Genomic DNA, 27,421 nt, shown 5'->3' with positions numbered 1-27,421 from the left:
CTTCATTGCAATTCCCTATCCTATTGCACACTGCACATGCAGTCATTCGTAATAACACCGTTGAGCCTTTGGCCATCCCATATCTTATTACGCCAATTAATTTTCAGGTGCTATGGGAGTCATTTGGAAATACTTGTCATTATGCCAACCATAGCAGCCTATTGGATTTGCATTCGGCATTTAGAAATGTTTACCTTAATTTCAAGTGCACAGTTCCGGGTAGTCTGACAGACACACTTAGTCAGAAAGTTCAACAAAGGTAGATCTCTCAGAGCTGCACTCTAGCTGCCACAGTTAGCACTTCAAACCTGGATTACAAGGAAAAAGGAAGGCAGCCTCGGACTACAGCATCTGTTCAAGCAGCCAGCAGATTTCCCTGAAAAAGCAGTACAATAACTAGGTAATTACACTCTGTGGATATATATATATATTGTTTAATGGTTTGATACAATAGGTTTAAAGTTTTACCTTGTCCAACGGCAGTGTATACTCTCATTATTTGGAACATGGTTATATATTTGTAGAGATTCTCTTAATTTGACAACACAAAGATTCACTGTCATATATGACTTCTATGTGTTTTTCCCACAATACACTACCATGTCAACGTATTTGTTGGTCAGATCTCTTTCCAGACTCTGTTGCTCGGGAATTTGTTATTTCTACTTTGCCTACTTTACTGCTATATGGCAGCACTGTGAGGCACAGACCATGGCAAAACATTTACATTTTAGTCATTTAGCAGACGCTCTTATCCAGAGCGACTTTCAGTTAGTGCATACATTATTTATGTTTCACACTGGCCCCCTGTGGGAAACAAACCCACAACCCTGGCGTTGCAAACGCCATGCTCTACCAACTGAGCTACATCTCTGCCGGCCATTCCCTCCCCAGAAACCATATCCCCGTGTTAATAAATAATGATATACACACAGGGATAGGACAGGGGAGTTAAATATCTTACTGAAGACAGCCATTCAATCCAAAACATGTGATGTGTATTAGATAGAACAGCTTTATTTGTGAAAGGAAGAATGGAATAGCATCGAGGTATGATCTCAGAAGTTTTGTATTTGCCCCTTCTTTATACCAAAAGGGGTATTGTTGCTAGTGGCACGTTTATGTCTCGTTTCCAGTTCTCATTTGATGTAATGGCAAGCTGATTCTCACTAATTGTTTTACTGAAAATACAGTAGGAGGACCTTTCAGACCTCCAGGGGACTAAAGAAGAAGAGAGGGACAGACAGAAACCACCGCCCGGTTAACCACTATAGAAGAAGAAGATCAAGCCAAGGATCCCTATGTCACACTACAACAACAGTGGAGGATGTAACAACCTTGCCTATCATGACAGTGACACCCTGGAGATAGATAGGAGGTATGTGTGTCAACTTATACGATTGTGTTGTTGTGATGTTTGTTAGAATTCAGCTTTAACTGTGTACAGTTAGTCACACCTCTGCGCAGTGGGGAGAGGACCTGAATGAAATGTTGACGGACAGCGCTTTAAAAAAAAGTTTGCATTTATTTTGCACATATAGGCTAAATGAGAGGGAACAAAAAACACAAATATGAGAAGTAAAACCTAATTTTCCAGGATTAGAAAATAATTCTGAGAGGGTCTTTTGTTCTGTATATTTAAATGAAGACCATCATTGTACTTGGGCACATGATCTCTAATCTCTCAATTGGTGTCAGATTTCTTATAATGCCAGTGCGTCACATACTGTAGCAGGAAGCTATCTCTGAAATAAATACTGTCAAAGTGGTCCATTCCTCCTCCATTGTGTGTTAAAGGTTGTGTGACAGTACAAGGAGTTTGTTGTCATTTGAAGTTATTGTTGTGCTAAGTACTAGAGGTTGGTCATGAACCTTCAGTGGTGTGACCAAAGTAATGGTATTTCTTATAAGAGACTCACTTTACAGCGCCTCAGAAAAAAAACATTATTGTCTATGACAGATGTCATATCATGTTTATAATAATATTGTAGCATGATCCTTAGCACCACATCAGCAACCTTATGAGTGTAATGGTTAAGGTGTTGAACTAACTGATGCAGGGTTTAAACAACAACACACCAGTAATGTTATCTCCTCTGTCCTCCTCGCCAAAGTCCTTCCAGGAAATCCCAATCCCATCACAGTAACCCCCATGGTAACCCCTACCCCAGGGATGATGGAGCCGTGGGGCAGAGGGGCAGGTCCGACCTCCAGCAGCTCCCAGGAGGGGGCCAGTCCAGCTACGATGAAGCCCAGGGGAGAGTGCCCTGGGGCGGGTGGCAGGAGGGGAGCTGGAGGGGCAGAGACAGCATTCCCATGGGTCTCCTTCCTCCCCGGTCGGAGAGCCCACAATGTCAGCAGCATGACCTCAGTAAGTCGATGTTTGATTTAATTGATTAATTAGACAATAGATACAAGTAATATACAGCACACACCAATGTAATGGCAGTACAAACGTTTTCTGATGGGAGATTGTATTGTAAACAGATCAGAGAAATATGATCCCTTGTGCTATAGTATGGGTAGTCTTTGCTACAAGATTTGATTCTGGGTTCTGAGATGATAGTATGGCCATGATTTTGTTTGGAATGGCAGCCTGGTCTCATAGACTAGACGTAACATAGTAAATATATATCCAGGACACTGAAATTAGTATGATATGTTACATTTGGTATGTTTACATAAGTCTAGTATGAAGGAAGTTAGAGGTAGTTTCGCGAGCCAATGCTAAGTAGCGTTAGCGCTTACGCTAGTTAGCATTTGCGCTAACGCTACTTAGCAACTTCCTTCAAACTGCACACAGACACATAAAAATGGAATCCACAAGTTCATCCTACTCTGGGGAAGTAGATAAAGGGCCTCATTGCCAAACTCCCTAAGTATCCCTTTAACCCTTTAACCTAACTCCTAACTTTAACCCTAACCTTAACCCCTAACCCCTAGCCTAGCCACCTAGCCACCTAGCTAACGTTAGCAATACCAAAAATTGCTTTTCCAATTCGTAACATATTGTACGAATTGCAATTTTAACATATCATACGAATTGTCATTCGTAACATATCATATGAAATGGATGACCATACAAAACCTAACATATCATACTAATTGGAGTGTCCCGGATTTACTTTACTATGTTACGTCTACCCCTGAGTCCAGGTTGGGAATGGAGTAGTATTTCCTTGTGGCAGGTCTTCAGATTCTGTGTTGCTAAGTGACTTTGAATTTCTTCTATTACTTCCTGCCTCCTGGTTGGTTAATTATTTGTGTTCTCAATGTTGTTATAAGTACCATATCCACCTCATTTTCGAATGCTTTTAAAACATGGAAGCCAAACGCTCAAACTATTGATACAACATCAGTGGAGGTTGCTTAGGGGAGGATGGCTTATAATAATGGCTGGAATGGAGCACAGTTTTGTTCTCACTTGACAACAATAATAACAGTATTCATTACATTGTGTTGTTGTAGCCTAGGTAGGATACATTTCTTGTCCCTAAGCAGATTTTGGACACTTATTTCGACAGCCTATCGGAGGACAGGTGCACTTGCTTGCTGAATGTAAAATAGGCTACAGCATTAAGAACGGGCGGGGAGTTTGAAAGGAGAAGCCCATATTTTTTTTGGTAGGCCTATCTTAACACCGGGCTACATCCTGACAAAATACAGCATATGAGTGGCCTGCTAATGTACCTTTCTTGTCCTTCTAAACTGTCGAGAATAGATCCAAACTGATCCAAATGGTTGCATAATCAGGCCTAGGCTGTAGGCCTATGCAGTTATTTCGGAATGAAACAAAACAGAATGTTTGAGCGGTTATTGAAATTAGCCTACATAATATGCCATTTAGCAGACGCTTTTATCTAAAGCGACTTACAGTCATGCGTGCATACATGTTTGTGTATGGGTGGTCCCGGGGATCGAACCCACTACCCTGGCGTTACATGCGCCGTGCTCTACCAGCTGAGCTACAGAGGACCTACATCACTGCAGTTTACAGCCTATGTATAATAATTGTGTACTCACTTGATAACAATAATACATTCCTCGTTGCACTGTGTTGTTGTAGCCCAGGTACAATAATGTATTGTCTAAAAACGTAGGCCTATGCCTAATCAACAGTGGAACTTTGCGTGCCCGGGGACCACAGAGCGCAGCCTGGAGGAGCGCACTACAGATTTGCCATTTCATCATCGTGTAACTTTTTTTTCTTGCACTTTGACAGGTAAATATTTAGCCTATAGCTCTAATATTTACCTAATGCATGGCCTAACATCGAGCTAATATTTAGCTTCTTACTTCAGCTACATATCACTAGCCTCTGTCTTCCAGCTGTTCCCGTGCGCAACAGGCTATAGGCTACGCAAGCCTCTCCGCAATAGGCGATTCCTCTTCTCGTGAAATCCTAGGAAAGCTATAGGCTACAAAAGCTATAGAACATTTATTTTGTATACTTCTTTTATACTAAACCTTAATAGCCTATTCGGGTAAAGAAGCAGGCTTGCTTTTACTAATTGCTGAATGTAAAACAGGTCTACAGCATAGACAATCAATTTCGGGGAAAGTTGAGGAGAGAAAGTGCATTGGTGTGATTGATCACTTTTGGCCGGTTATGATTATAACATTGTAGCACTGATGCATTGTAAATAGTTACACAGGACATATCCTAGATGAGCACAGTGAAAAAGAAGACAGAAGGAATTGACAACCATTAGAAACATGGAAATCACTTGCAAACCACTTGAGCAACGATGCAATGACATGCTGTAAAAGATGTGCAGGCTCGGCTTTTGTTGTTCAACTGCTACATTTAAATACGAGTTACTATATTATTTTTCATTAGGCCTCCATGTACATTGAAGTATTATTTGCAGTTGTCACTATGACAATGAACATACCCTGATGAAGACAGCTTGTCTGTCGAAACGTTGGTTATTAAGATATTCAATTATTGCATCTGAGCTCCTAGAGTGTGCGGCTTTCCTTTTCTTTTTGAAGTCACTATGACAATGAACACACCCTGAAAGCACTGAATGGTCTGAACCAGTCTCTGTGCGTTAGAGTCCTCATGAATGGTCTTGTGATACGCAGTGTGCAGTAAAATGCGCTGATCAGTTGATTGACAGGTGCAGGACTGTAGAACAATACACGATAAACTTTCCTCTAGTGTGGATGCTCACCAACGTTTTATAGTTATGTAGACTATAGTTTATCATTATAGTTATCGTTATAGTTATTGGCTTTGTGGAGGCCCTTATCTCTTACACAACACAATTAACGTAATTATCACAACAGAACTACTAGTAGGTCTAGCTAACCTTTTGAGAACTTGAATGAAATACATATACAATTACACTTACACTTGTTTACTTGACTTTTATACTCTATAAATTGACTTCTTCAAATAATTGACTCTAGCAAATGTGCCACCGGCGCGCTGCAGTAGGTAAAGAAAGCAGACATCGAATCCATCACTTCCGTTGTTTGGCTGTGCCCATAGCAACGGTCGAAAATGAGGTGGATGGGATTAATTCATCAAGTGTTCTGTTCTCTATGATCAGATCACAGCGGGTACCAGATCGACCAGGCAACGCATTCTGACACAACCCCTCCTGCACGACTTCCATCCGCAACTTCAGGTACTGTTCAAAACACTTATAAAGCACATACAGTATATTACTCTCTATTTACTTCCTTACTTTACTTCTTCAGCTTTCAGTTGGTCCATTTGATCATAAGAACCATTGAAGTTAGTTGTTGCACTGCAGTATGCCATCATTAAAGATACACACAACTCAAATAAATAAATAAAATCAAGATTGTTAATCATGACAGATTTCGTGTAGCTAACTTTTGCAATATTGTTATGATGATTTATGACGATCCAATGTCTAATAGAACATTACCTAAAGGTAGACAGGCAGCACAAGGAAGTTGGCAGATAAATACCATCCCGGGAAACTGGTATTGTGCAAACGGTTTACAGCAGGGGTGTCAAACTCATTTTAGCTCAGGGGCCACATGGAGGAAGATCTATTCCCAAGTGGGCCGGACCGGAAAAATCATGGTATATATAACTTAAAAACAACAACTTCAGATTGTTTTCTTTGTTTTAATACGATCAACATACAACATAAAGCTGGAGCCTGAGGACAGTGTGTCCAAAATAGTACAAGCACAACATCACTATTAATCATAAAACACGTCAAGTTTATTTGAAAATTTTAAAGAAAAAGAACACACAAACACACAATGCCTCAGTGATTAACAGAACTGTTTCACAGATCACAGAACTATATCAGGGTGTCATTTCTCAGGCAGAAATGTAGATAAAAATAATGAAATCCTGTTCCCCAAACAAGTGCAAGAACCACAGAGTCAAGAATAGGTTAAATATACAAATAAAATAAAACAATTAAAAACAATAGCACATCAACATAAAAACATATAAACATAAAGCTGTAGCCTGAGGACAGTGTCCAAAAGCACAACATCACTATTAATCATAAAACACCTCAAGTTATTTGAAAGTTCTGAGGACAAAGAACACACAAACACACAATGCCTCAGTGATTAACAGAACTGTTTCACAGATCACAGAACTATATCAGGGTGTCATTTCTCAGGCAGAAATGTAGATACAAATAATGAAATCCTGTTCCCCAAACAAGTGCAAAAACCACAGAGTCAAGAATAGGTTAAATATACAAATAAAATAAAATCAATTAAAAACAATAGCACATCAACATAAAAACATCAACAAAAATCTGAAAGCGTTGCTCAAACTCCCGTAACAGTCCCGTTATTTTATCTTTGAACTGCTTCATGTCTGCCACATGTTGGATCGCGCACACATTTTTCAGACAGGGGAAGTGAGCTGCATCACCACCGGCAAGTTGCGTCTCCCACAATGACAGCTTCAACTTGAAAGAACGTATGCTGTCATAATACTGCGTGACAACTTTGTTGCGCCCTTGCAGCTGTTTGTTCAAGTTATTCAGGTGCTCTGTAACATCCACCATAAATGCAAGGTCCTGCATCCATTCTGCGGAATGAAATTCTAACACTGGTTTGCCCTTTTCTTCCATGAACTGTTCAATTTTTCTCGTAAATCAAAGAAACGCCTCAGCACAGCACCTCGGCTTAACCATCTTACCTCAGTGTGGTATGGCAGGCCATAGATGTGGTCTTTCTCTCTGAGAAGGCTGTCAAACTGACAGTGATTCAGGCTTCTGGATCGGATTAAATTAACAGTTTGGATGACCACCTTCATGACGTTATCCATCTTTAATGACTTGCAACACAAAGCCTCCTGGTGCAAAATACAGTGAAAAGTCAAAAAATCACGTCCTCCATTTGCAGATTGCACTTTCTCTCTGCCCTTGAACTTTGTCACAATGCCTGCTTTTTTTCCCGATCATTGAGGGGACGCACCATCTGTAGCCAGGCTGACAGCGCGGGCAGTCCACTCCGACCCTGTCCAGCTGGCGCCCGACGGTGCGGAAAAATATCAGCTGCTGTCGTTGTATCTGTCATCGGCACCAACTCCACGAACTCCTCGGTGACGGTCAATGTGTCATCAACTCCCGGATGAAAAGGCCAGTTGTGCAACACCTGTAATGTTCCGTGCTTTCATCAATTGCAACCGAAAACGCAATAAATGACTTTACTTTTTGCTTCAACTGGCTGTCCAAATCCACTGAAAGATCGGAAATCCTGTCTGCAACTGTGTTTCTTGTCAGGCTCGATATTTGCAAAAAGCCTGCCGCTTTTCAGGGCACACAATCTCCGCTGCCTTCATCATGCATGTTTTTACAAATTCACCCTCCTAAATGGTTTTGAAGCCACTGCGATTTCATTAGCAATGAGGTAGCTAGCTTTCACTGCAGCGTCACTGATGTCTCAGCTGTGAGTAAACGACTGCTGTTTCTTCAGACCCGCCAACAGTTCATTCACCTTCTCTCATCTCCGCTGTCCTTGAAAGTTGTCATATTTGTCGGCATGAAGACTCACATAGTGGCGACGAAGGTTATATTCTTTCAGCACTGCAACATGCTCTGAACACACCAAACATACAGCTTTCCCATTCAATTCCGTGAATAAATAGGATGACCATTTTTCTTGGAACACTCTGCACTCTGCGTCCACTTTTCTCTTTTTTGACAGAGACATATTGGGGCAATGAGGGTGCCAAAGCACAAAATGTTAAAAGTAGAAGCCGTAATAAATATCGCGGGCAAAACAAAGTAGCTCATTGGCTGCACGTGCTTGACCTACTTGCTCTGCCCCGGTATAAACAGTTTGCTTGCTTAACACAATTGCTATTGCGCCATCCAGTGGACGCAATTGGAACAGCAGTTTATTTTATTGAAAAATTGCAGCGCATTTTTATACTTTACAAAAAAAACAAGTATAAAAAGTTTTTTTTTTCTTCTTTTTTTTCGAAATCATCTCGCGGGCCGGATTAAACCCGTTTGCGGGCCTGATCTGGCCCGCGGGCCGTACGTTTGACACCCCTGGTTTACAGGGTCATATTGATTAGGGCAAAACGTAGCAAAACGTTAGCGTTTCTTATTGGACAAGTCCAGGTAGTCCCTCCCTGTTTCAGTCTGTTTTCTTCCATTTGTTGTCTAATGAACATAACCCAGGTAATATTGCCTCATCACAAGGACTGATGATTAGGTGTTTGCTGAAAACTAACCAAGAAATTTACATATGTAGTATCTTAATTTGAGACAGTTTTCTACAGCAGGAAAATGATCCTGCAGCAATAGGAAATGTGAATTATAATGTGGATTATAATTAACATAATTTTTTTAGGGTTTGATACATTTGTCTGAAATATCAAAATGAAAATTACAAACTTCAGAAGCCTTTTTAAACCTCAAATGCACTACAAGTTTTACAGGAAAGTTCTCCTGAAACAAAGTGATAAAATTAAGATCCGACATCTCAAGAGTTTTTGCCTCTTTGGCCTTTTATACTTTCTCAGTGATTAAGCCTTAACAAAGACACACAATATGTCACAGGTGTAGCACAGCATTACTCGGTTAGCATGATGGTTATAATGGCTAACTCTAATGGGACAGGTAAGGCTGGGAGGAAACAATCACACTCTCTAAAGAAGTTAGTTTGTATTAGAGTGTGTTATCTACAGTGTGTTGAAGAGCCCTTATTGGTTCCAGGTTCTACATGGAACCCAAAAGGGTTCTAACCGCAACCAAAAATGGTTCTACCTGGAACCAAAAAGGGTTCTGCTATGGGAACAACCTAAGAACCCTTTTGTAACCCTTTTTTTAACCACCTCTATTTGATTTGGTTTAATCAAAGTTCATCAGCAGCAGCTAACGCTTATTTACACAGTGTAAATATTGACTCATGGCACACCAATACACTGTGACGGGGGTCTCCCATTTTCAAGCCACCTAAAGCCACTTCCTTGTGCAATCAAGCACCATGTCAGTGCGTGAACTAATAAACCATTATATATTGTGAGCTGTATGTGCATGCCGTTCTTTGTATGTTCACTTGTTTGCACTGGAATTATGGGAATTAATTGTGTTTGCCAAGTCAATGGGTGGACACGACCTGAAACAAATAAATGCAGTACTTTCTATTAGCTTAACATATTATATATCCTCTGTATTGTGTAGTGCTGAAAGTAAGCCTATGATTGATTCCTTTCTATTTCTCAACACACATTATTAAGCTCATAATTCCTCAGTAATAGCTAGGCTGTCAGCTGTGTTTAATTTGATGTCCTCGTGTCTCCCAGGTCATGTTTCGATGAGGTTCAGGGGGTCGAGGAGGATGAGTCTCTTCCCTGTAGGAGAGGCAGCTCTGGGCAATCTGGGCCTTTCTGAGGATGACATCAGGAATGAGATGGAAAATGGTGAGGGATGAAGGAGGAAGAGCCTAGAAACATCCATAGAAATGGAATTACTAGAATTGTATTCCTATGGGCACAACCACTGTTGAGAATGCCCGTCCATTGTCCCTGTAGAAATATGACGTTTCCCCTTTCAATCGGTTCAGGACAATGTTATCCATTTAAGTCATATTCTGGATACACTCACTGATTGAAGTATTTTACGTTTCCTACTATATAATGACTTTATAACTCAATCATAACCCTACATCACTTCTTATCATTAAATCACAATGACAAACTCATATATTATATTATATAATATTATATTAATATTATTATTATTACATTACAATTCTGATTTAAAGGCATACTATGATTAATAACCTCACAGATCTGTCTTATCATGTCTTTGTCCAACAGAGGAACAGAACTTGGTCAAAGAGCTGGTTGCCATGTCAACGAGGGACAGAATCAAGGCCATCCGAGACCTCCCTATGAGCTTTGATGACAAGAAACACATCAGGTATAGTTGTCATGTCACCCTCATAGGTCAAAAGGTTATCTTACAGTTTTACTATGGAAAGTTTAACTTATTACTAGGGGTAGTAAAATAAGTACTATGTACAACGGTAGGTAGGTTATCGAATGTGCAGTTATGTAGGCTTGCAATGTGAGATCACACACACACACACACACACACACACACACACACACACACACACACACACACACACACACACACACACACCTTCTTGCAGTATGTGGGTAAGGAAGAAGTGTTTACCATAAGCGCATTGCATCGGCCAAGTCCAAAGTTTACAGCCACACAGCCACACAGCCACACAGCCAGCCAAGAGCACTGTGACACTTTTGACAGGTCATATATTTTATGAAGAGATAACGCTGTGATGCGCGTATGTTATTATCATACGCTACATAACTCCAACAGACTGTAGTCTTTATGTTTGTTTGATCTCATATCTCCTAGGGGCCAAGTGTTGGCGTTCAAATCGTTCAAAAAGTCCCGGCAACTGAATTGCTTTGCAGACTGCTCGAAGACTGTCTCATTGGTGAGAGGTTTGACTCTCTGACATCTTTGTGTCTCTCTGTGTCCTCCTGTCCTGATGCCCAACCTTACTTCCTGTGTGTCCTTGTACTGCACAAGCAGTGCCCTATTAGACTATTGGCAAAGTGCAACACTTCCTGTGGTTGGCTGAACTGAAGCTCTCCTATTACTAAATCATTATGCCTTTTATGAGCAATACAATTTGCCAGGGTGACAATCTGTCTCTGCATTCAGCGACACTTGAATTTAGGCAAAAGCAGAAACAGACTGCCACCAGGCAGGCTACAGAACAATATCTTTCTACTTACATTGAACATTATTACTGTTCCATCATCCACCTCATCTATTGACATTTTCACCTATTCTATGACAGCTATGCGATGAAAGCGCATTTGTGACATACAAGACCCCCACCACTGTTCTCAGATCAGTCTTCCCCCTCAGTCTTTCCGCAGGTGCGGTGCTAACATGACTCTAGCCAGGCAGACCCTGGAACTGTGGCGGGGTACCATGAAGGAGGTCGGCGGTAAATTTGGCACAGGGGTCCTCTCCTACTTCAAGTTCTTAAAATGGCTGCTGATGTTCAACATCTTCTCCTTTCTGGTCAACTTTGGTTTCATCACCATCCCCCAGCTCATCTATGACACCAAGCCAGACATCCCCAGTAGGGTCAGCTTCAAAGGGCTAGAGATACTGACCGGAGCGGTATGTTGTTGTTATCGCTATTGTTTACTATTCACACTACTTCCAGTAGATGCTTTTGAATGAATCATTCCATAGCAGCATAAGCTACTAATTTGATCAAAATGTTTTTTATACTACACCCCATACTGGAAAGTCAGCATACAGTGAACAGTTACTGTGTGATAAAAAAATATATATATTTGTATGTACCTATATTTTCCCCACAGGGTTATTTCAGCGACACAGTGATGTATTATGGTGGCTACAGTAATGAAACACAAGGGACAGAGGGCTGGTCTGAGTACAACATGCAGCTGGCCTACTTCTTCACCATAGCAGCCTACATGGTGTTGTGTGGAGCCGCCCTCATCTACAGGTCAGTATGGGATGGGACTGCAAAGCATAGTCCACAGTGATCAGATCAAATCAAATACTAAGGAAGTCTCGAGGTTTTGCTTGCCTGAGGTAGAGTATCTTATGATAAGCTGTAGACCACACTATTTACCAAGGGAGTTTTCATCTATATTTTTCATAGCTGTCTATTTACCACCACAAACCAATGCTGGCATTAAGATTGCACTCAATGAGCTGTATAAGGCCATAAGTGAACAGGAAAACGCTCATCCAGAGGCAGCGCTCCTAGTGGCCAGGGACTTTAATGCAGGGAAACCTAAATCCGTTCTACCTAATTTCTACCAGCATGTTAAATGTGCAACCAGAGGAAAAACAACTCTAGACCACCTTTACTCCACACACAGAGACGCATACAAACCTCTCCCTCGCCCTCCATTTGGCAAATCTGACCATAACTCTATCCTCCTGATTCCTGCTTATAAGCAAAAACTAAAGCAGAAGGCACCAGTGACTCGGTTAATAAAAAAGTGGTCAGATGACGCAGATGCTAAGCTACAGGAATGTTTTGCTAGCACAGACTGGAACATGTTCCAGGATTCTTCAGATAGCATTGAGGAGTACACCACATCAGTCACTGGCATCATCAATAAGTGCATCGATGACGTCGTCCCCACAGTGACCGTACGTACATACCCCAACCAGAAGCCATGGATTACAGGAAACATCCGCACTGAGCTAAAGGGTAGAGCTGCCGCTTTCAAGGAGCGGGACTCTAACCCGGACGCTTATAAGAAATCCCGCTATGCCCTCCGACGAACCATCAAACAGGCAAATAGTCAATACAGGACTAAGATTGAATCGTACTACACCGGCTCTGACGCTCGTCGGATGTGGCAGGGCTTGAAAACTACTACAGACTACAAAGGGAAGCACAGCCGCGAGCTGCACAGTGACACAAGCCTACCAGACGAGCTAAACCACTTCTATGCTCACTTCGAGACAAACAACACAGAAGCATGCATGAGAGCACCAGCTGTTCCGAATGACTATGTGATCACGCTCTCCGTAGCCGATGTGAGTAAGACTTTTAAGCAGGTCAACATTCACAAGGCCGCAGGGCCAGACGGATTACCAGGACGTGTACTCCGAGCATGTGCTGACCAACTGGCAAGTGTCTTCACTGACATTTTCAACATGTCCCTGACTGAGTTTGTAATACCAACATGTTTCAAGCAGATCACCATAGTCCCCATGCCCAAGGACACTAAGATCACCTGCCTAAATGACTACCGACCCGTAGCACTGACGTCTGTAGCCATGAAGTGCTTTGAAAGGCTGGTCATGGCTCACATCAACACCATTATCCCAGAAACCCTAGACCCACTCCAATTTGCATACCGCCCCAACAGATCCACAGACGATGCAATCTCTATTGCACTCCACACTGCCCTTTCCCACCTGGACAAGAGGAACACCTACGTGAGAATGCTATTCATTGACTACAGCTCAGCGTTCAACACCATAGTGCCTTCAAAGCTCATCACTAAGCTAAGGATCCTGGGACTAAACACCTCCCTCTGCAACTGGATCCTGGACTTCCTGACGGGCCGCCCCCAGGTGGTAAGGGTAGGTAACAACACATCTGCCATGCTGATCCTCAACACGGGGGCCCCTCAGGGGTGTGTGCTCAGTCCCCTCCTGTACTCCCTGTTCACCCATGACTGCATGGCCAGGCACGATTCCAACACCATCATTAAGTTTGCCGACGACACAACAGTGGTAGGCCTGATCACAGACAACGTTGAGACAGCCTATAGGGTATTCCCCCTCAGGAGACTGAAAAGATTTGGCATGGGTCCTCAGATCCTCAAAAAGTTCTACAGCTGCACCATCGAGAGCATCCTGACTGGTTTCATCACCGCCTGGTATGCATTCATCCGACCGCAAGGCACTACAGAGGGTAGTGCGTACGGCCCAGTACATCACTGGGGCCAAGCTTCCTGCCATCCAGGACCTCTATACCAGGCGGTGTCAGAGGAAGGCCCTCAAAATTGTCAAAGACTCCAGCCACCCTAGTCATAGACTGTTCTCTCTGCTACCGCACAGCAAGCGGTACCGGAGCGCCAAGTCTAGGTCCAAAATACTTCTCAACAGCTTCTACCCCCAAGCCATAAGACTCCTAAACAGCTAATCATGGCTACCCAGACTATTTGCACTGCCCCCCCCACCCCCACCCCATATTTTTACGCTGCTGCTACTCTGTTAATTATTTATGCATAGTCACTTTAACTCTACCCACATGTACATATTATCTCAACTACCTCAACTAGCCGGTGCCCCCGCACATTGACTCTGCACCGGTACCCCCCTGTATATATAGCCTCCTTACTGTTATTTTAATTTACTTCTGCTCTTTTTTTCTCAACACTTTTTTGTTGTTGTTTTATTTTACATTTTTATTTAAAAAATAAATGCATTGTTGGTTAAGGGCTGTAAGTAAGCATTTCACGGTAATGTCTACATCTGTTGTATTCGGCGCATGTGGCAAATAACATTTGATTTGATTTGATAACAGTAACTTTTAATTATATCTATATCATACTTTTTTTATTGACCACTATTAACTCTACTTAGGAGTGTCATTGAATGTAATGCATCGTTTGGTTTCAATGTGCTGCTTTTGTTTTCATGCCCCAGTAAATACTTTATCAAAGCCAGTTGAGCTCACACATGTATGATGTCAATCAAATCACCAATGCTTGACATTCACATCATACCCTCATGATATTTATTACCTTTCCTTCATGTTGTAATAGTTCAGTAAAGTGACCCTGCTTCTCTCTCTCTCTCTCTCTCTCTCTCTCTCTCTCTCTCTCTCTCTCTCTCTCTCCTCTCTCTTTCTCTCTCCGTCTCTCTCTCTCTCGCTCTGCAGCATGGCCAGCTCATTCAGGAAGAAGTATGTCCTTGCAGACTCAGGCTTGGGTGGAGCCTGGCAGCTCCTGTGTAGCTGGGACTTCAGTGTGACCAACGAGAGAGCCGTACGACAGCGCAAGAACAATCTGCGCATCCAACTCAAGGTCACTTTCACTGTAATCTCGGAAACCAGAACCAAATCTTGTGTGAGCTGGCCAGTTATCAGGCTCTTACAAGATACTATTTTCACTGTTTTTGATAAACTATTACTGTAGCTTTGTTGACCTCATGGCCATATCATTACTGTAGCTTTGTTGACCTCATGGCCATAACATTACTGTAGCTTTGTTGACCTCATGGCCATAACATTACTGTAGCTTTGTTGACCTCATGGCCATAACATTACTATAGCTTTGTTGACCTCATGGCCATATCATTACTGTAGCTTTGTTGACCTCATGGTCATATCATTACTATAGCTTTGTTGACCTCATGGCCATATCATTACTGTAGCTTTGTTGACCTCATGGTCATATCATTACTATAGCTTTGTTGACCTCATGGCCATATCATTACTATAGCTTTGTTGACCTCATGGCCATAACATTACTGTAGCTTTGTTACAAGAAAGATAATATAATATCGCTGAACAAATCCCACATTTTCGAGACTAGATAAATGTCCAATACTTGTGACTCAGTACTTATCTGCTCTTCCATACATATAATACTCTGCACTCTGACTTGTTAGGGGGACCAAATAGGACCTCTCAGATAACCAACTGTGAAATAACTTTGAAATAATGTTTCCATTCCCCTCCAGGAGTCCCTGTCAGAGAAGATCCAGGTAGCCCTGCTGCCTCTGACAGAGAGGCTGAAGCACTACGGGGTCTTCCTGGGTACCTGGCTCCTCTCCACGGGCGTGACCTTAGGCTCTGGCGCCGGTGTCTACTTCCTGTGTCAATATGACAAAGGGGTGTGGTACATTTTTAAGTTTACAAGTTTTATTTACAAGTTTTATATAACCAGGAAGTCCCATTGAGGTCAGAAGACCTCTTTCTCAAGGAAGACCTTACATAAACATTGTGACGTGATGACTCCAGTTGCTTCCTTATAAAGCTTGTGTTTGTTAATGTATGATCCCGGGATCAGCTGACCCAGCACTCTAACACACTTTATCCAACTAAGTATGACGAGGACCATGTTGAATCAGGTGTGTTAGTGCTGGGCTAGAACAAATGCCTGCACACTGTAGCTCCGAGACCAGTGTCGATGACCTTGGTATAAGACATACCCTTGTGTACAATAATTCAAAGTGTGTCGTAGCGTCTGAGTGTACCTGAACATATCTGAATCATATAGCATCAATACAATACTACTTTCCTGGCAGGACAGGGTGTAGTCTTTATAAAGGTGTTACTGGGACATCATTGCTAAACCTCCACCTAAGACTTACCCCACACCAGTGTGTCGCCAGTGATTTATGTTAATGTAAACTAGTGTTATTGTGTTTCCATCAGGAGTGTGACACTAAAAACTTGGGGCAAGCAGAATCAACAACCTCTGCATCATCAAGACTGTTGCTTTGTGAGGTGTTAAAGTCCACAGTTAGCCGTTGTTATGTAAATGCCAGCCGAAAAGTACCCAGGGCCTTGCCTTGGCTCCAAGTCAGAGCAGGTCACCCGGAGCCATGGCCCAGTGAGATGGAAACAGAAATGTCTGAGCCTTTTGGGTAAAACACCAGGGTAAATCTCAAATGGAAACTGGACACTTTATCTTGCTAAAGCTGTGATTGATTATGTCCTGACTTCAGCGTCTTATCTTTGATCCAGGTTGGTTGCTTCTAGGCACTGATCTAGGATCAGCTTACCCTCTCCAAATCCTCTCTTTAACATGGGGGAAACACAAAACTGACCTTAGATCAGAACAAACTGACCTACTATGGTATCTTTGCAGCGGACGACGCCGTCAGCGGACAACGCTTCCAGCTCTCTCCTGGATGAGGCCGCTACTCTCCTCCTCCCCTTCGTGGTCTCCCTGATCAATCTGGTCATCCCTCTCTGCTACTCTCTGTTCAAGAAGATAGAACACTACTCCAACCCTCGCATGCAGGTCTATGCCATGATAGTCAGGTTAGAGATGGATACAAAACACATTTAAAAATACAAATATTGAAAGCGATTGATCAAAACAATTTGCTCAATGATCAATATAAAGCAATAGATGAATTAAATATTACAGTAATGCATAAAGAATAAATATGCTTAATAAAATATCAGGAAAAAACAGAAATATCATATACTGTACAATGTTTTAGAAGACTGATGTTTTGAATGCTGTTTTGAATGCCTTTTTCCTTTTTAGAAATGTCATTCTCAAGATGTCCATTCTGGGCATTCTGTGCCACTACTGGATGAAGGATGTGGCCAATACATTTTCAGTATAAGTTCTTTTAAACCAAATCACATACATCCTTTCCAAAATGTTTTTGATTGTCACTAATATCTACTGTATGTTCATTCACCTCTGTCATTACAATCTTTTGTCTTAGTGCTGGGAGTCCAGAGTAGGACAAGCCTTGTACAGACTGGTTATTATGGACTTCCTCTTCATAATGTTAGGATCCTTCTTTGGAGAGTTCTTGAGCAAGTGAGTGGCATTTTCAAAACACATTTTCCCATAACGGTTTCACTTAAAGCTAAAAATCCTACAGTATGCAGTAGAATTCTATATTGTAACTCATCTGTCTGTTGTGAGGGAAAGTTGAATTAAATGAGGCATCACATAAGGGTTATTTGAAAAATGCTCTTCTGTAACTCCTTTGTTCTTTTCTCCACCAGAGTCATTGGGACTAAATGCATACAGAGCCTGGGAGTTCCAGAGTTTGACGTTGCCAGGAATGTCCTTGACCTGATCTATGCACAGACCCTGGCATGGTACTGACGTTATCTCATTACACTGTACTGTACTCTACTGTACTCTACTCTACTGTACTGTACTGTACTGTACTGTACTTTACTGTACTCTACTGCACTCTGTACTGTACTGTACTGTACTGTACTCTACTGTACTGTACTGTACTGTACTGTACTTTACTGTACAGTACTCTACTGTACTGTACTGTACTCTACTGTAATCTACTCTACTCTACTGTACTGTACTGTACTCTACTGTAATCTACTCTACTCTACTATACTCTACTGTACTGTACTGTACTGTACTGTACTGTACTGGACTCTACTGTAATCTACTGTACTGTGCTCTAATGTATTCTACTGTACTGTACTGGACTCTACTGTACTCTACTGCACTGTACTGTCCTCTAATGTACTCTACTGTACTCTACTGTACTGTACTGTACTGTACTGTACTGTACTGTACTCTACTCTACTGTACTCTACTCTACTGTACTCTACTCTACTGTACTCTACTGTACTGTACTGTGCTCTAATGTACTCTACTCTACTCTACTGTACTCTACTCTACTGTACTGTACTCTACTGTACTCTAATGTACTCTACTGTACTGAACTGTGCTCTACTCTACTGTACTCGACTCTAATCTTCTGTACATCTATAGCTCCATCTATTTTCATAGTAAAACATAACACAGTACTGTAAAAGTGGATGAGCTATGGTCAATTCTTATAACCATGTTTTTCTGTCTACAGGATCGGAATCTACTTCTCTCCTCTCCTCCCAGTGATACAGATAATCAAGTTCTTCATCCTCTTCTACCTAAAGAAGGTAACCTGTTCAGTATGGTTCTTCATCTACCTAAAGAAGGTAACCTGTTCAGTATGGTTCTTCATCCTCTTCTACATAAAGAAGGTAACCTGTTCAGTATGGTTATTCTACCTAAAGAAGGTAACCTGTTCAGTATGGTTCTTCATCCTCTTCTACCTAAAGAAGGTAACCTGTTCAGTATGGTTCTTCTACCTAAAGAAGGTAACCTGTTCAGTATGGTTATTCTACCTAAAGAAGTTAACCTGTGCAGTATGGTTATTATACCTAAAGAAGGTAACCTGTTCAGTATGGTTCTTCATCTACCTAAAGAAGGTAACCTGTTCAGTATGGTTCTTCATCCTCTTCTACCTAAAGAAGGTAACCTGTTCAGTATGGTTCTTTATCCTCTTCTACCTAAAGAAGGTAACCTGTTCAGTATGGTTCTTCTACCTAAAGAAGGTAACCTGTTCAGTATGGTTCTTCATCTACCTAAATAAGGTAACCTGTTCAGTATGGTTCTTCATCTACCTAAAGAAGGTAACCTGTTCAGTATGGTTCTTCATCTACCTAAAGAAGGTAACCTGTTCAGGATGGTTCTTCATCTACCTAAAGAAGGTAACCTATTCAGTATGGTTCTTCATCTACCTAAAGAAGGTAACCTGTTCAGTATGGTTCTTCATCTACCTAAAGAAGGTAACCTGTTCAGTATGGTTCTTCATCTACCTAAAGAAGGTAACCTGTTCAGTATGGTTCTTCATCTACCTAAAGAAGGTAACCTGTTCAGTATGGTTCTTCATCTACCTAAAGAAGGTAACCTGTTCAGTATGGTTCTTCATCTACCTAAAGAAGGTAACCTGTTCAGTATGGTTCTTCATCTACCTAAAGATACCTATTCAGTATGGTTCTTCATCTACCTAAAGAAGGTAACCTGTTCAGTATGGTTCTTCATCTACCTAAAGAAGGTAACCTGTTCAGTATGGTTCTTCATCCTCTTCTACCTAAATAAGCTAACCTGTTCAGTATGGGTCTTCATCTACCTAAAGAAGGTAACCTGTTCACTATGGTAGATAATATAGGCCCCTTAGCAGACACTTCTTATCCAAAGCAGTGAGTACATATTCAGTACAGTGAATAGTATTTTATAGTACCGAGAGTGAATACATTTTTTGTATGTGATCCCTGTGGAAATTGAACCCACACCTGAGCCACACAGGACCATGGCTGACTCGAGTGACAGTAAGCTGAACCTTTGTGTTGATTCACTGCCCTAGGTCCCATGCCATAGCAGAATGGGCCAGGCTCATGTTACTCTCTTCTGAAGAGGGTGCTGAATGTTTCATGGATGACATAGAATTAGCTCTATTTATAGATGGTAGCGATGGTCACTATGATTTTCCAATACAATGATGAAACATATACAGTGAGGGAAAAAAGTATTTGATCCCCTGCTGATTTTGTACGTTTGCCCACTGACAAAGACATGATCAGTCTATAATTTTAGTGGTAGGTTTATTTGAACAGTGAGAGACAGAATAACAACAAATAAATCCAGAAAAACGCGTCAAAAATGTTATAAATTGATTTGCATTTTAATGAGGGAAATAAGTATTTGACCCCTCTGCAAAACATGATTTAGTACTTGGTGGCAAAACACTTGTTGGCAATCACAGAGGTCAGACGTTTCTTGTAGTTGGCCACCAGGTTTGCACACATCTCAGGAGGGATTTTGTCCCATTCCTCTTTGCAGATCTTCTCCAAGTCATTAAGGTTTCGAGCCTGACGTTTGGCAACTCGAACCTTCAGCTCCCCTCCACAGATTTTCTATGGGATTAAAGTCTGGAGACTGGCTAGGCCACTCCAGGACCTTAATGTGCTTCTTCTTGAGCCACTCCTTTGTTGCCTTGGCCGTGTGTTTTGGGTCATTGTCATGCTGGAATACCCATCCACGACCCATTTTCAATGCCCTGGCTGAGGGAAGGAGGTTCTCACCCAAGATTTGACGGTACATGGCCCCGTCCATCGTCCCTTTGATGCGGTGAAGTTGTCCTGTCCCCTTAGCAGAAAAACACCCCCAAAGCATAATGTTTCCACCTCCATGTTTGACGGTGGGGATGGTGTTCTTGGGGTCATAGGCAGCATTCCTCCTCCTCCAAACACGGCGAGTTGAGTTGATGCCAAAGAGCTCGATTTTGGTCTCATCTGACCACAACACTTTCACCCAGTTCTCCTCTGAATCATTCAGATGTTCATTGGCAAACTTCAGACGGGCCTGTATATGTGCTTTCTTGAGCAGGGGGGACCTTGCGAGCGCTGCAGGATTTCAGTCCTTCACGGCGTAGTGTGTTACCAATTGTTTTATTGGTGACTATGGTCCCAGCTGCCTTGAGATCATTGACAAGATCCTCCCGTGTAGTTCTGGGCTGATTCCTCACCGTTTCTCATGATCATTGCAACTCCACGAGGTGAGATCTTGCATGGAGCCCCAGGCCGAGGGAGATTGACAGTTCTTTTGTGTTTCTTCCATTTGCGAATAATCGCACCAACTGTTGTCACCTTCTCACCAAGCTGCTTGGCGATGGTCTTGTAGCCCATTCCAGCCTTGTGTAGGTCTACAATCTTGTCCCTGACATCCTTGGAGAGCTCTTTGGTCTTGGCCATGGTGGAGAGTTTGGAATCTGATTGATTGATTGCTTCTGTGGACAGGTGTCTTTTATACAGGTAACAAGCTGAGATTAGGAGCATTCCTTTTAAGAGTGTGCTCCTAATCTCAGCTCGTTACCTGTATAAAAGACACCTGGGAGCCAGAAATCTTTCTGATTGAGAGGGGTTCAAATACTTATTTCCCTCATTAAAATGCTAATCAATTTATAACATTTTTGACATACGTTATTCTGTCTCTCACTGTTCAAGTAAACCTACCATTAAAATTATAGACTGATCATGTCTTTGTCAGTGGGCAAACGTACAAAATCAGCAGGGGATCAAATACTTTTTTCCCTCACTGTATATACAGGGAAATCATTACATGTTCAAAACTATAAGTGGAAGGTGTCTGCAATTGAGGATTCAGTTGATCAAATACAAGAACATGATACCTCCCTGACAAATCAATAATTACTTTATTCCTGGTTAAGGTGCAGGTTAATCATTACTCTCTGTTGTCCCTTGTTGTCAAAGGTCTTTGTTTATTCACCCGTTCATCCAATTGTGCCGTTGCCAAGACACCATCAACAGGCTCCTCTCTCTCTATCTCACTCTCCAGCTCTGTAATGCCCTGTCTATACTTTGTGTCCTCCAGGTGAGCCTGACCCAGAACTGCCAGCCCCCCAGGCGAGCCGGTAGAGCGGCACAGATGCAGACTATCTTCATCGCTATCCTCTTCTTCCCTTCCTTCGTGGGGGCTCTGTCCATGGTGGCCTACACCGTGTGGACGTACGTATAGAAGGGGTCAGGTCAAGGCTAATCTAGGCACTCAGAATCAAATCAGTTATGTTAAGGCTGTCATAGATGAAGGCAAGGCCAAACAAACACCTGGAGCTATATGGAGTAGTTCAGATTCCACCTAGTTCTAGATAGATATGCCTTGTTCAGAAGAACTGCAGTCTGTCATTAATTGATAACCAAGAGCTAAACTTGATTCAGTTTGGTTGCATTTTAAGGGCTGAGATAGTCAGTTGAATCGTGTTGTTTAATTAGTAAGAAAGATGAAAATGTGTTGAAAGTTGGTTGATTGAAAGTTGGTTGACTTTGGCTCCTTTCCACTGACCCAACCATTTCAACTTGCTATGTCTCCCCTGATCCCGCCCCCAGTCTGCCCCCCTCAAAAGATTGTGGGCCCTTCAGGGGACCTCAGTACCACCTTCAGTGCTGTACAGATCTGGATGGACGGGCTGGAGGGGGTGGCTGCGTCTCAGTGGACTGTCTGGATCTACCAGCACGTCATCAGGAGTGAGATATTCTACTTCCTGGTCTCTCTCATCACCCTGTGAGTTCAACTTTGCCCCTCATGCTGTGGTGGTTATATGTTGAGTTAAAGTTGTGTTTATGACAGTAACAAGTTGTTTTAAAGCACAGTCTTACGGTAAGTGACAGTTGTCTTGAAAACGTGATATAAGGCATATACAGTACCAGTCAAAGGTTTGGACACACCTGCTCATTCAAGGGTTTTTCTTTATTTTGACTATGTTCTACATTGTAGAATAATAGTGAAGATATCAAAACTATGGAATAACTCTCGGGGCTCCCGAGTGGCGCAGCGGTCTAAGGCACTGCATCTCACTGCTAGAGTTGACCCTGGTTCAATTCCAGGCTGTATCACAATCCGGCAGTGATTGGGAGTCCCATAGGGCAGCGCAAAATTGGCCCAGCGTCGTCCGGGTTTGGCCGGGGTAGGCCGTCATTGTCAATAAGAATTTGTTCTTAATGGACTTGCCTGGTTAAATAAAAAATAAATGTATTAACCAAAAAAGTGTCTTCAAAGTAGCCACCCTTTGCCTTGATGACAGCTGTGCACACTCTTGGCATTCTCTCAACCAGCTTTTCCTTCACTCTGCGGTCCAACTCATCCCAAACCATCTCAATTGGGTTGAAGTCGGGTGATTGTGGAGGCCAGGTCATCTGATGCAGCACTCCATCACTCTCCTTCTTGGTCAAATAGCCCTTACGCAGCCTGGAGGTGTGTTGGGTCATTGTCCTGTTGAAAAACAAATGATAGTCCCACTAAGCACAAACCAGATGGGATGGTGTATTGCTGCAGAATGCTGTGGTAGCCATGCTGGTTAAGTGTGCCTTGAATTCTAAATAAATCACAGACAGTGTCTCCAGGAAAGCACCCCCACACCATCACACCTCCTCCTCCATGCTTCACAGTGGGAACCACACATGCGGAGATCATCCGTTCACCTACTCTGAGTCTCACAAAGACACAGTGATTGGAACCAAAATCTCAAATTTGGACTCATCAGACCAAAGGACAGATTTCCACCGGTCTAATGTCCATTGCTCGTGTTTCTTGGCCCAAGCAAGTCTCTTCTTCTTATTGGTGTCCTTTAGCAGTGGTTTCTTTGCAGCAATTTGACCATGAAGGCCTGATTCACGCAGTCTCCTTTGAACAGTTGATGTTGAGACGTGTCTGTTACTTAAACTCTGTGAAGCATTTATTTGGGCTGCAATCTGAGGTGCAGTTAACTCTAATTAACTTATCCTCTGCAGCAGAGGTAACTCTGGGTCTTCCTTTCCTGTGGCGGTCCTCATGATAGCCAGTTTCATCATAGCGCATGATGGTTTTTGCGACTGCACTTGAAGAAACTTTCAAAGTTCTTGAACTTTTCCGTATTGACTGACCTTCATGTCTTAAAGTAATGATGGACTGTCGTTTCTCTTTGCTTATTTGAGCTGTTGTTGCCATAATATGGACTTGGTCTTTTACCAAATAGGGCTATCTTCTGTATACCACCCCTACCTTGTCCTAACACAACTGATTGGCTCAAACGCATTAAGATGGAAAGAAATTCCACAAATTAACTTTTAACAAGGCACACCTGTTAATTGAAATGCATTCCAGGTGACTACCTCATAAAGCTACTTTGAAGAATCTCAAATATAACATATATTTTCATTTGTTTAACACTTTTTTGGTTACTACATCATTCCGTATGTGTTATTTCATAGTTTTGATGTCTTCACTATTATTCTACAATGTAGAAAATAGTACAAATAAAGAAAAACCCTTGAATGGGTAGGTGTGTCCAAACTTTTGACTGGTACTGTAAGTCATGAACTTAACTTGAAATGATTGGTCATTTGAGCTGTTTGTCAAAAGCTTGACTATAAAAGCTAGACTTGTACAATTTGCTTACAGGAGCAATTAGGGTTAAGTGCCTTGCTCAACGGCATATCGACAGATTTTTCACCTAGTCAGCTCGGGGATTCAAATCAGTGACCTTTTGGTTGCTGGCCCAACTCTCTTAACCGCTAGGCTACCAGCCTTGAAGCAGTATACTGAAGTCCTATCAAGCAATAAAATCAGCTTTAAAAACACTTTCTACTGGATCAAGCCTTCAAATACAATCTAGTGGCACTTTATGACATCAAGTGCCAACTTTGCCCTTTCACATGCTGTAATATGAAGTCACTGACTGACCTCCTTTCCACAGTGTCTTCATTTACGTCTTCAGGCAGATCACTCAGGGACGCAAGCTGCTTATCATTCTGCTGAGACAGCAGATTGTTAATGTGAGTTATAGTGAGTCTGTCTGGTCTGAAGTGTGTCACGCTCATCAGAGCTGTTGTGTCTGAAGTGGTTGTGTGATGTTGTTGAAGTGTAAGGAATCATTTAGAACTGCTTGTCTTTGTTTTTGCTGGTGTAATGTATATTTCTTTTGAATGTATAGTGTTGATGTTGTTCATTTGTTGTTTTTATTAATTGTGTTGACTGTCTAGAACGTTCTCTCTCTCTCTCTCTCTCTCTCTCTCTGTGTCTCTCTCTCTCTCTCTCTCTCTCTCTCTCTCTCTCTCTGTCTGTCTGTCTATCGCTCTCTCTCTCCCTCGCTCTCTCTCTCTCTCTCGCTCACTCCCTTTATTAGGAAGGGAAGGACAAGGCATTCTTGTTGGAGAAGCTACAGAACCTTCAGAAATCCAAGCAGAACAAACCGAAAAAGAAAAAACAGGTGAGAGGATCAAAGAGCAATGACCTTGAGACTATCTAACTTAACTTTGAGACTATCTAACTTAACCTTGAGACTATCTAACTTAACCTTGAGACTATCTAATTTAACTTTCAGACTATCTAACTTAACCTTGAGACTATGTAATTTAACCTTGAGACTATCTAACTTAACTTTGAGACTATCTAACTTACAATAAATACCTAAATACCTTATTTCAAATGTCATACTTGAACTATGACCCTTTCTCTCTATCAGGTCAGGAAAAGACAGGAAAATGAATCCTCCACTGGCATGCTCCAGGCTCTGCTCGCCCGACAGCGGTTGGAGCAAGAGGACGTCGACAGCAGCAGCTCTTTCGGTGTGCCCATGTCTTCCGACCACTCAGTCTCCACCACATCCAGTGCTATGATACAGGCCATGCTAGCCAGAAAACACGCAGAGGACCAGGATGTAGCCAGTTATCGCGGGGTGCCATTTCCTGCAGACCCAGCACCTGCGTCCTCCAGTGCACTGATACAGGCCATGCAAGCCAGACAACACGCAGAGGACCAGGATGTAGCCAGTTATCGCGGGGTGCCATTTCCTACAGACCCAGCACCTGCGTCCTCCAGTGCACTGATACAGGCCATGCAAGCCAGGCAAATGGCAGAGTCACAGAATGAGGACGAGTTTTACCGGGCGCCAGTTCAGTCACAGAACCCAGTAAACGCATTACCCAGTACGATGATACAGGTGATGCAAGCCAGGCAGAGGGCGGAGTCACAGCAGGAAGAGGACGAGTTTTACCGGGCGCCAGTTCATTCTGAACACCCAGTGTCATCAACGTCCAGTGCGATGATGCAGGTCATGCAAGCCAGGCAGAGAGCAGAGGAGGAGGAGAGCGAGTTTTACCGGGCGCCTGCTTCTTCACAGCACCCAGATGCGTCAGGCTCTGGTAGTGCTCTGATACAGGCCATGCTAGCCCGACAACAGGTAGAGGAGGAGTATGGTGACAGATACTGAGCATGATCGAGAACTGAACCACTTGGGGAAAAAAGATGGCGGACACAATTGAAATGTGACCAGCTGTAGAAAGCAGAGAAATAGAAGAGATTCTGACTGGCATCAAGAGGGCAGGACCACCTCTATGTAGACTGTTTATATTAGACCTAAAAGAGTGTAGCCAATGGGGTGTGAAAGGATACATCTAATATATGTATTCCCTTTTAATAAAATAACAAATTGTTTTTGTTCTTTCATTTTTGGAAGGAATTGTTTTAATATATTTCTGTACTGTATGTATACATGATATGTGCTTAGCCTGTAAAATAATGTCAATGAATGTTGTATAAATGTATGAAAATTATGATCTGTACTAAATTGTAAATACTATAAAATTGTGATACTGTATGTTCTTCCATGAACAGCACCGTCCTCTAGTGGTAGGGAATGAACTTGGTCTGGATGTTCATCAATTAAAGGTGGGTAGATATCAAATATATACTTTGAGAATACATCCAAGTAATTTTTTTGTTCTCAGAGCAAAGCAAAAACAAATATAGAACATAATGAAAGAAAATTACAGCAAATATTTTCTGTACAAAATTAAACGTTCTGAGCTTGCTATGGAAGACAACATAATTTGTTTATTGAGTAATTCATTTCAGAATCCTAAATCCCTATAAGTATACAGTACTTTAAATAGCATACACAGTCATTGGCCGTAATGATACTCAAGTAACATTGGTTTCCAGTGGCCAGTTTTTGTTTTATCCGATACTGAGTAATGTGCAGTAAACATACCACTGAGGCATAACAAACTATGTAACTTCAAGAGGAAAATAATACACATTTTACAGTGATTCCACAGATCAAAACCATTATACTTTACGCCATTTATTTACATTTGTATAGGTATGTGTTATAGGCACAGTATACTCTGCAAACAAAACAAAAAAAGTATTTTATCCCCTGCTGTTTTTGTACATTTGCCCACTGACAAAGAAATTATCAGTCTATAATTTTAATGGTAGGTTTATTTGAACAGTGAGAGACAGAATAATAACAATAACAAAATCCAGAAAAAAGCATGTCAAAATTTTTTATAAATTGATTTGCATTTTAATGAGGGAAATAAGTATTATACCCCTCTGCAAAACATGACT

At 42.0% G+C, this 27,421-nt stretch overlaps 1 protein-coding gene across 1 annotated transcript; it reads left to right on the top strand.

Moving 5' to 3' along the window:
• Nucleotides 1–55: 55 nt before the first annotated feature.
• tmc5 (transmembrane channel like 5) lies at nucleotides 56–26,897 on the top strand. The gene is given in 22 exon segments (XM_045205216.1): nucleotides 56–400; nucleotides 1,194–1,378; nucleotides 2,115–2,371; nucleotides 5,559–5,636; nucleotides 9,773–9,889; nucleotides 10,289–10,391; nucleotides 10,857–10,938; nucleotides 11,379–11,639; nucleotides 11,846–11,994; nucleotides 14,905–15,049; nucleotides 15,708–15,860; nucleotides 16,841–17,016; nucleotides 17,249–17,324; nucleotides 17,436–17,533; nucleotides 17,725–17,820; nucleotides 18,555–18,630; nucleotides 21,908–22,041; nucleotides 22,420–22,456; nucleotides 22,458–22,594; nucleotides 24,765–24,843; nucleotides 25,194–25,277; nucleotides 25,533–26,897. Coding segments are annotated over 21 exon segments (3,162 nt in total). The 5' UTR covers nucleotides 56–400; nucleotides 1,194–1,301; the 3' UTR covers nucleotides 26,280–26,897.
• Nucleotides 26,898–27,421: the final 524 nt, after the last annotated feature.

Source organism: Coregonus clupeaformis, chromosome 20, assembly GCF_020615455.1.
Source record: "Coregonus clupeaformis isolate EN_2021a chromosome 20, ASM2061545v1, whole genome shotgun sequence".
Lineage (NCBI taxonomy): Eukaryota > Metazoa > Chordata > Actinopteri > Salmoniformes > Salmonidae > Coregonus > Coregonus clupeaformis.
Note: the sequence above shows the minus strand (reverse complement) of the source record. Positions and strands in the feature narration are given on the sequence as shown.